The following is a 10,380-nucleotide window of genomic DNA, read 5'->3' on the forward strand; positions in this document are numbered from 1 at the left end:
CTTTCCTTCTTCCATTCCCCTGCTTGTGTGTGCTTTCTCCTTTTCTCTCTCTCTCAAAAAAAAAAATAATAATGAAGAGATATGTTTAAAGTGAGGCTCCTGTGTTAATTGCAGATCACCCCTTACCTGGATATTGGGGAAAACCAATAGTTGGTTTGTACAAAGTTCAGGCCCTGGGTCCTCCTTTAGCAACATTTTCTGACTCTTATGAAATGAAAAGAATGATTTTCTCATAAGGAAATGAGCATGTTCTATGACCTGTGAGCAGATCCTGGTCTCATCATTTTTCTTGTGCATAGTAATATGGCTGATTTTTGTTCCATTTTATTTCTGTTTTCATTTTGATTTTGCTTAGGGACATTCATGATTGTTTGTTTTGAAGACAGACCACACATGTGAGCCTGGAGGGAATAGGCAATAATCATGACCACATTTCAGCTTAGAACCTTCTCTAATAAGGAAGGTCCTTCAGTCACTTTTATTTATAAGCTAATATTAGGCTGACAAGAGCACCTCTCAAAGTCACAGTTTCAATCATTTTTGTGAGGTCAAAGAAGGCAGAGAACACAATGGTAGTGGCCAAGCATCAAAACAATGATGATCAAGTTGCCAGCCTTATACCTTCCATGACACAGAACTGCCACCACCCCCTCCCCCCGCCCCTGATTCCATCCTCTGAAAAATGAAGAGGAGTTGGGATTGAAGACTTGATATTCATCTAGACCAGTGTAGCACCTGCTTTGATAGCAAACGAGGCCCCACCCATACCCAGACTTGGACAATAATGGTGGCTATGTTCCTGGGCCAAATCTTTTCATCTCTGACATCTAGATCTTGAAGTGTCTGATTCTCCCTGGGCAAGGACGGACCACTGGACCAGCAGTGACAGGAACGCTAGGCTGCGCCACGTTGGGTACTTTGCCCACGTGGAATGCTTCTCCTGAGGCTGACTCCACTGAGGCCACACCCATGAAGGAATGGCGCAAGTCGTAGTGGGTCCGGTGTCCCGGCAGGGGTGCCTGGGGGGCTGCCACCACCACAGGTCCCACCACCAGGGCAGCTGCAGGCGGGTCAGCCGGAGAAGGTGTAGGTACAGCTAAGTCTGCCACGGGGGACGCTTCAGTGCCATCTGGTTGGGGTTGCGGAAGCACAGGCTGGAGAGAGGACCATTTCTATATGTTAGCTACCTTTCTCCTCCCAAGCAAGGCCCCCCACGCTTCTGGATGGAATCCCACCCAATTCTCTCAAAGTAATAATTTTCATTTGCAAGGAATCTGGCAAAAAAAAAAAAAAAAAAAAAAAACTACCTAGGGGCAAAGGATTGTCATCAGGGCCACAAGGGAGGGGTAACTGGCCTCTGGTAGCCAGCCCCTTTCTCACCAATTATCTTGGGATCAGTGGACTCACACATCCACCCCACAAGCAAAAGCATCCTGCCTTACAGCTTTTCCCAGCGGTGTCCCCCTCCTTATCATCTACACCTGCAGCCACTGGGAGCTTCCAGGCATATCTGGCCACCTGTTCTGTCCGGCTCAGAATACCACCCCCACCCCCTGCAAATAGAAAGGCTCACTTGTCAACCGCTCCCTAGGATGGGCTCTACCCTGCAGCCACTAGCTCCTGGGAGGGGGAGGCGTGGCTAAAACACGCTTTCATTTGTTGATGATTACATATACCCCACAGCTACTTATACTGTGGGGCTCAGAAGGGCAGGGCAGCAAATGCCCTGTAATTACTAACACACTGCGTAACTGTTAAGGCATCACTGTATTCTGAAGATGAGGGCAGGTATATCCATGATGCCCTTACCTGTGTCTGGAACACGGTGCAGGTCACTGCAACATCTTCCCCACCCACCTTCTCAGTGAGTGTTGCCTTACAGAAGCCATATTGCTGCCCACAGAAAGAGAGAAGCTATTGGAACTGGCTTAAAAAGCGGATTTTCTCCCCCCAAGTTTCACTGACACTCCAAGTCAGAGGGGAAACAACTAAATGCTTAATCTTTTAACATTTTTTCCCCTGAAGTACTCTAGTTTCTGTCTCTAGAAGATAGGCAGTACGTAACTCTAAGCAGAAGGTTGGAAATACAGGTATGCTCTGAGATTGTAAGAGATCACCCGTAATCCCAGAAGGAGTGGTGACCCAGGAGAACTTCTGTTAACATATATGTATTCTCTACCTATTTTTAGATATATTGAAAAATCACTTAAAAATTAGGATCATTGTGAAGCGCCTGAACGGCTCGGTCGGTTAAGCATCTGACTCTTGATTTCCGCCCAGGGCATGATCTCACAGTTCGTGGGATTGAGCCCTGCGTCAGGCCCTGCACAGTCAACGCTTGGGATTCTCTCTCCGTCTCTCTCTCTCTGTCCTTCCTCCACTCTCTCTCTCTCTTTCTCTCTCAAAATAAATAAATAAACTTTAAAAAATTGGGATCATTGTGACTACGTCATTTTGTCTCCCGTTTTTCACTCACTATAATAACACTTTCTTCTATCATTCATTATTCTTTCAAAACGTATTTTTTTAAGATCTGTATAATTTTCTATTTACATGTTGTTCCATGATCCCCTCCTGTTGGACATTTGAGACTTTTGGGGGTCATTTTGAATCCGTGATGAATCATCTTTTTAGGTCTATTCCTGGCGAACATCTCTGGTGATCTCTTTAGGATAAATTCCTAGAGGTGGACATTACCGCACTGTGGACTTGAAAGGTTTCATATCAGAGGTGTATCTAGAAAATCTACAACACACTCCTGGCAGCTGGGCATGACCCGGCCTCATTAGGAAACAGCCTCTGCCTTTCTCCTACCTCCAGGGACCTCCAGTGGGTGAGATGACTTGGTGACAGCTGGTGAGGGGGAAGGCCATGTTACAGAGGAGGGCCTGGCATGACCCAGGCCCCCAGGGAGCGGGTATTCTTCACTGTGACCTCTTTCTCCCCAGCCCCCCAACACCAATTGCTCCCAGGATCCTCTGTGCTACAACCAGTTCGGCCATCCCCGGGCCCCCGGCCTGCTCACCTTTTCTGCCAGCAGGTTGCACTTAGCTGGATCCGTGACCTCTGCAGCAACACAGTCAGTGGCAGCCACCGCAAACTCCACGTACGTGGAAGGCGGAAGAGGCTGATGGGAACAAATGAAAACGCATGTGAGGCCACGTGACTCAACCAGAAAAGGCAGGGAAGGAGAGGCCGGAGGGAAGCAGCCAGGGCTGTGTGGTTGCACACTCCCGGGAACAACATTCGCGTGGACCCCACCGCCTGGCCGGGAAACATGGCCCCGGTGGCTTACCCAGGGCGGTTACCGTGGGACGCTCACACTGCTAAAATAACGCTATTTGGTGTAGTCTGGGGTGGGGGTGTTGGGAGAACCACAGATTCCGGTTAATTAGCCTCCCCACCTATACCTGTCATGTATTGCCAAGGATGCTGCGGCTGGCAGCCGGGAGGCCACATTTCTCAAATACCAGAATTCTGTGGCGCTCCGGTGTGCTGAACGGTCCACTGTGCGGTTCGGTGTGTTTCCGTGATCCAAAAGGCATTGTGGGATCCTGCCACTACATGCCCACCTTTCTAAGTCTTAGCTAGGAGAGGGCCGTGGCTGATGGGTGGCCAGGCGTGATAAAGACGTGGCGCCCTGGGAATTTAGAGCAAGCGCTTCTGGATAATGTTGAAACTCCCACTCGCTGCACAGCGAGCCCTGGTGTTAGCTAGTATTGAGGAAGCCAGGGCAGACAGCGGCTGTCAGAGTGACTCAGCAGGGGTGACGTACCGAGGGTTCTTTGGGTCCTCGGGACACCCGGTGTCCTCATATCGCTCATACTCCTAAGGATACTTTCTCTCCTTTTTCTCACCACCCACCTTGCCTTCCTGTCACTGCCTCTGCACCTGCTCCGTCCCTCCCCGCTGTTTCACCACCTACATTCCCCAAGTGCCACCAAACCGCCCCGTCTGTCCGAGGGCCTCAGTCTTACCACAAGTTGAGCCCGGGAGACTTCCACAAGCTGAAAATAGGAGCCATTGCTCTGAGTGTTGAACGCGGTCAGGGCAACCTCTACTGCGTGCACTACCTTGGTGTCGTTCAGCGGGGCCAGCAGGGGGCACTGTGGGCACACCTTGAGCACGTCCTCCGCAGAGTCTACGCCCAGAGAGAAATCGAATCTGGGTTGTAATTCTCCAAAGCGTTCACCCCAGCTCTGCTTATTTTGCAAGGCCTAGGACATGCTCCAAATGGCTTCAGGTGTTTTCTCTGCTTCTTACTAAACCTTCAGGTGGCTCCTGTCATGCTGACATTTCGGCAGGAGCCCCTCTCGCCAAGGGGCAATTTCCACCTCCAGTGACAACAGCTCCTTAAAAAAACAGTTTTACAATTCCAGATCCCAGGAGATTTGGCCCCTTCTTTTCCTCACCAACAAGGAAGCTCAAACTAGTTACACTGAAAACAACGCAGGTCCTTTCCTCACTCCACAAGGTAAAAATAAGAACAATCATCATCATCATCATCTCTACCTGGACTGGAATCACATTTTGCAAACAACACGGTAAACTGGCCATCCTGTTTCAGCACCTGGAAATCACAGTCCCCTTCCACAGCCTGGAGAAATAAACCCACAGTGAAGCCTCAGAAGGAGGGCTGGCCTTTCATTTTCCACTGGGATCCCGGGGCTGGGGTGTGGGGCGCTCCCTCAGACGTGGTTGTCAAAGATGAGCCTCATGAAATCGCCTTGACCGGGTGACCCTGACATACGGTGTTCACTGGTGTGGGGGAAGGGCTACAACAAGAGGGCTGAACTGTTGTAAAAATCAGCCCCAGGGAAGGCAGCATCCAATGGTAATTTTAGCGACTGCACGCTGGCTAGCCATGAAGGCAGGCTGGGGAGCTGGGCAACACGGGGCCTGCACTTTGCAGAACCACCAGGGACCTGGCTGGGGCACCACCTGCAGTCACTCTAAACGGGGCACTCACATGCTCCATCAGTTGTCTCACGGTGCAGTTTTCCACGGGGGTGGGGTCCCGTATGTAGCACGTGGTTTCCAGCAAGTCTAATTCGAGCTCAAACACCTCCCCCATTGGCCGCTGCGGAGACACAGAATGAAGCAGTGAGCGGCCTGATCCCGTTGCGCGGGCGAGAGCGTGAGCACCCAGCGGGCTGGAAGTAACGCCTATTGTAGAGGCGAGGGACAGGTCATTGCTACTGTTAGTCTGCACCTCCACCGAGCTCTGACCTGGCCTGTGGGCAGGACAGGGACCAGGGCTTCTCAGGTCTACTTCTGTCGGCTGCGCGAGCTCAGACGGTGTTTGCAAGGAAGAAGGGACCATGGCCTTGGACGGGTTGATGGAACCACAGTCATCACCCTGAGCTCTACTTGGAAGCTAACGTGAGCACTGATAGTTCGCTTTGAAAATTTCACGCTTCGATCGGCGCTTTGAAAAAAAACAGCTTTCGTTTTTTCTCAATCAAGTGGCAAAGTAAGGTGGTGTAGGATAATATCTTACCTTAATGGTCTCTCCTGTATCTGCTCCATCCCTCCCTCTGCTTCTTTCTGCTTTCCCTCTCATCATCTAATTTCCCTCCTTCTCCATTTTCTTTTCCTTCCTAAAGGAAAAATTGTCCTTGGCGGTTTGTCATTGGGCTTGCCTAGTTGCTGCCCTCTACTGTCCCCTGCTGGAGACGAAGGGGAAGCGCGAGCCTCCCTCTGAGACTGCGGAAGCTGTGAGTTGGTGGTACCGTCTAGAAGAAATAGCAAGGAAGGCAGATAGGGGAGCCCTGAAACTCCTTGTGGTTATTCTTGCCAGTTCATCTGTTTCTGTATCCTTTCTGCAAAGGCTGGAAAATCCAGAATATACAAGTATGTTTGTTTTTTTTCTTTTAGCCCAGCTCTGATTGCCTCTCATTTAGTTCTGCCTGACTCGCTACTACCTGAAACCTAGGGATCTCTTTGCCAAGGAGAAGCTGTGTTTTATGATGTGCAGATGTGCCCAAATTAAACGTCCTGAAGACACTCGCAGCTGCAGGAATAGAAGCAGGTACTCCTGGGTTTCTCTAGGAAAGCACCTGTCAAGCTCTGCCTTTAGTGAAGATTGCAACCTCCGTTCCTTACTTTTCGCTCAAATGCTTATGTTATGTGTTATTTCCCCTGACCTCATGGGTGTTTCCTCTGAACCACCACTGGGCGTCAGTACAGTTGCAGCCCTCCTAAAATCCATCCTGATGTCAAATATTTGTCCCACCGTGAGATCAGAGGTTAGTCCCGACATCCAGATACTTACTTTATTCCCTCCTTTGGGTTGTAAATATCTTGTAGGCGCTATGTCTTTCTCATTTTATGTTAGGCTGAACCATTAAAATGCCAATATTTGACTGGTTTTAATATACAAAAGTAGAAATTTCTTATGGTTCAGCTTGATATCTCTCATGGCACGTGACACTGGTTCTTGCCCGTGAAAGGCTTGTATTCAATTGTTTGCTGCAAGAATCATCCTTCATCAGATATAAAATCTAATTCAAAATAGGCAGTAGACATATACCTTTTCCCCATTGCCCCAAATCTCTCGACTGTTCCACAAGCCATATTTTCCAGCTTAATCTTTATTGTCACTGGCTTTAGACTGCATCGATTACTTGTCTAGCTTGTAAAGAGGTAAACGCCATTCGTGCCAAGATTTCTTTCTGAGAGGTGGGCACCTCTCTTTGGGAGGTAACTCATGTAGAGGAAGGAACATGGGTTCAGAATCAAATCCCAGCCCAATGTTTACAAGTTATATGATCCTGAACAACAACAAAATGCCCTACTGTCAGAGGCTCGGGTTTCTCTCATGTAAGACAAGGACAATACCTACCACACAGGACTGGGGGCTGGGAGGGAGTAAGGAGATCGTGTATGGGAAGGGGCCTGGCGCACAGTAGATGGCTGTCAAATGCTAGTTTCATTCATTCTCAGTCTTCATCCAGAGAAACCGAAGCAAAGAAAGAGAAGTGATTTCCAATCAGCCAGAATCCTGCATCTTGTGCATCGAGTTTTCTGACAAGCCGCACTTTCTACCTGTGCTGTTCAAAATATTCCTCGAAGCCCTTCTTGTCCCACACACCTCCTCACCCCCATCCAGCACCCTCTGAGACCCATGACCACAGCTCAGAATGTCTCGCTCCCCCACTTGCCCCCTCCCCCACTCCTGAGAAGAAATCAGAGAGTTTGACCCTCTGCAGTTTCATTGTGTTGGGAGATGTGATCTTTGAGACGCCCAGCTGAGCTCCACACATGGGTTCTTTCGGCTCAGACACAGAAGGCTCACTTACCCGAGGCCACACCTTCACTTTGTCAATCTGGTTCAAGGTGTGCTTGTAGCCCTGAAGAACGTGGTTATTTATGTAGTCCACGGCCACCAGGGCTGCTTGCTCTGTTTCTGGGTCATCACAGTCCAGTTCCCTATAAACCAGACCTGGTATATGCGGGGCAGCATGGCAGCCCCAGAGCTGAGCAAGGCAAAGGAGCAGGGCGAGGGACTTCATGGCTGCTCCAGAGGGACCCTAGCAGGTGGGCAGATGGCTGGAAGCCTCAGGACCAACCCAGGGGCTCTGCTCTGAAAAGTAGACCAATGGAGGGCCAAAGGCTTTATTTATCTGTCAGAACCTGCCGGGGGAATTGCATAAGGACGTGGGATGATTTCTGTTCTGGTTCCAAGTAAACCCTTGCAAACATCAGCCCCGGAAAAGCAAACAGGTTAGGACATCTCTGGTCCCCAAGAAATCTGCCAAAGTCAATGCTGCTGGGGGCAGGTGGAAGGGGGTGGGGAGATGCTCCGGAGTCAGCTTGGAACACAGAGGGGAGGAGGTGTGCACCAAGGCAAGGTGAGGAGGGGCCGGCACAGCCAGCCCTGGAGTACTGTGGGTTCAGCAGAGGAAGTGCCCTCTACTGAGATCTGAGCACAGCATGGGGCCCGTGAGGGGAAAGTAGGGCCCGGCAGCAAAGTGATAAAGTCGTCTAATATGAAAGAGACTTATCTCCTCCTGGAGGGAGAACGAGGCCCACAGATGTAGCAAAGATACAGGTGATCTAGAGTGAGCAGGGAGAGCTTTGGGAGATGCTGAGACCTTGGGTAAGGTCCTTGAAGAAAAGAAGGGAGGAAGGGAAAGATTTCTGCCTGAAGTGTGGAACAGGGGTGAGAGGAGGGTTCCCTGCAGCAGGGCGGGGTGGGCTGCCCTTTCAGAACGCACGGCCTGGGCCCTGGGTAGCTGGATGCCATTGGCGCCTCGGCCAGTTCACAAGTGCGAGGAGGGGAGCCCTGGTCTAACAGAAACTTCCTTGGCCAAGCTCTGGGCTTGAGTCCCACGCTGCAGGCTGAGCTGCTTTGGGGGCAGCTAAGAATACAAACACTTCCATGATGCCCTTCGCAGCCTTAGCCGAATTAAGGTCCTGATGGCCAGAGCCCAGGGCCACAGTGTGTGTTCCAGGCCCTGCTCGTAAGTGGCCCTTGCCAATCCCAGTGGAGGGTGGGCACGGCAGTGAGAGGCTTGGAAAATATCGCAGAGAGACCTGGCTGGGTTTAGCCTGGAGCAAAGAAGCCCTAACATGAAGACCTACCTGTTCTTCACATATTTAGAGGTCACCATTATGTGGTAGACAGATTTACCCAGTTGTCTGAGTAGTGTTTCAGAGGACAACACTTCATTTTCTTGGGGGGGGGAAAAAAAGAAGGAGACCTTCTACAAGGAAGCTTATCCATATCAATTTTCTGGGAGCTTGGAGGTAAGTAAGGGGGATATATGACATGGCCAAAAAGGCAACCGTAAGGACTTTTGGCACACTCCCTCCCAAGTGCTCACACCATCCTGTAGAATCTTCATGACAAACGCTCAGAAGCTTTGGTCGGGACTCCACGTTCTCTCCGAGAATGGCATCCTGGCTCTTAGAGACACAACACAAGCTCTGGTCATCTGGCAAGTTGATCCTCAGGACCAAGGGTGACCTTTCATCCACCTTCTGCCCTATTTCCTTCAGGGCTTTGACTCATGAGCACCTCTGTGTGGGCGCAGTGCTTTTCTTTTTTTAAATAATCTTTCAAGTTACAAAATGTGGCCATCACTAAAAACTGGGAAGTCAGAAAAATATATGCAGTGAGTACGTAGTTCATATGTCAGAAGCTCGAGTGTATAAAATCTAAATGTATCCCCCCCCCCCACACACACACACACTGGAATTTCTGAGTCTGAGCCCCCTTTTGTGAAATTTAACCCGGTCAGTTATAGGTGGCCTTATTTCTCGGCTGCTTAGTTGCAGCCCAGTCCCATTTAGGTTTGCCCCTTATGCTGCTTCTGGCCCCCTGGGGTTAGAAGGAAGCCTGAGTGGGGAGGGGGAGACTTAGGCAATACCCTTTAGTTAAGGGCAGAGAGGGGTGTCCGCCTTTGCCTGTGCTGTAAGGGTCTGCGCTGGCCTCTTCGGCCAGGTGACCCATCTCATCTGGTCCTCAGGCACAGCCAGCTGGCCTGTCCACCCACGAGCTAGCTAATGTCCTGCTGGCCTCATCTCGTCCTTAGCAAGATGTCCCTCCTGCATCCTGTGATCAGGCGTCCCTTTGTCTCAGCCCTGGGACCCTTCCTAAACCAGAGGCCTTTTTTCAGCTAAGTACTACCCCCTTCTTTAAGCTTTGGAAAATTTGGCTATTGAGGCCACCCAGGGTGTAGCGGGCTTCCCGAGGCTGCCTTTAAGCCCATCCATCTAGATACTTCAGTCATGTCCCCACCACTGCTCTGGTGCCATCCTGCTAGGCAGGACTCCTTCCGTGATGTGATGTCTCCCTGTGCTACCCATGCACCCCTTCCCTGCCTCCCACCCCTGAAGTGAGGTTCAGGGTCTCTGATTTGGGATTTCCACACTGTTCGGGGGTGGTTCAGCTCTCATCCCAACCTGAGGGTGGGGAGGAGGGAGAAAAAAGAATGTTCAGTTTGATCATTTTTTCTTGCATTTGGAGCACTTCTTTTGGTATCTTGGTTCTTAGATCTTCCATGGGTGACAATTTCTAAAGCACTAGGGATGGGTTTGGTTCACTGATGGTAGAAAAAGAAAGCATGTAATAAAGAGCAATTAATATCTCACCTAGCACCCTATCAATCCTATCAAAACTCATCCATAATCTCATCATCCAGAGATACATAGCTCAATGTTTCTTTTTCTTTCTTTCTTTTTTAACAGTGGCAATGTTTTGGGGCATTTCCATCTTGTCTCTTTTTTTCTATGCCAAGAATTATATGTAATTATTTTATATATAATAATATAATATAGATCATAGTGCATATGAAACTTTATCTTAATTTTTTCATTTAACATTACAATTTGAATATATTCCCACGTCATTAAACACACTTAGAAAACATAATG

The 10,380-nt window shown here is 49.7% G+C and overlaps 1 protein-coding gene across 1 annotated transcript; it reads right to left on the reverse strand.

Annotated features, from left to right (window-relative positions):
• Positions 1 to 428: 428 nt before the first annotated feature.
• On the reverse strand, positions 429 to 7,624 carry AHSG (alpha 2-HS glycoprotein). The gene is made up of 7 exons (XM_042955637.1): positions 7,302 to 7,624; positions 4,970 to 5,080; positions 4,513 to 4,597; positions 3,978 to 4,141; positions 3,026 to 3,127; positions 1,810 to 1,893; positions 429 to 1,154 (listed from the first exon to the last, which is right to left on the reverse strand). Exons 1-7 carry the CDS (start codon positions 7,512 to 7,514, stop codon positions 828 to 830), a joined length of 1,086 nt encoding a protein of 361 aa, XP_042811571.1. The 5' UTR covers positions 7,515 to 7,624; the 3' UTR covers positions 429 to 827.
• Positions 7,625 to 10,380: the final 2,756 nt, after the last annotated feature.

Source organism: Panthera leo, chromosome C2 (genome assembly GCF_018350215.1).
Source record: "Panthera leo isolate Ple1 chromosome C2, P.leo_Ple1_pat1.1, whole genome shotgun sequence".
Classification (NCBI taxonomy): Eukaryota; Metazoa; Chordata; class Mammalia; order Carnivora; family Felidae; genus Panthera; species Panthera leo.

What these genes read in the sequence shown, in the direction of transcription:
- AHSG (XM_042955637.1), bottom strand. Translation starts at nt 7,514, where the DNA reads ATGAAGTCCCTCGCCCTGCTCCTTTGCCTTGCTCAGCTCTGGGGCTGC. An exon ending in GCAACCTGCTGGCAGAAAAG is followed by an intron (nt 1,894 to 3,025) that starts GTGAGCAGGCCG and finishes TTCTGTGGGCAG; the next exon opens with CAATATGGCTTCTGTAAGGC. An exon ending in GCACCGTGTTCCAGACACAG is followed by an intron (nt 1,155 to 1,809) that starts GTAAGGGCATCA and finishes TCCTCTCTCCAG; the next exon opens with CCTGTGCTTCCGCAACCCCA.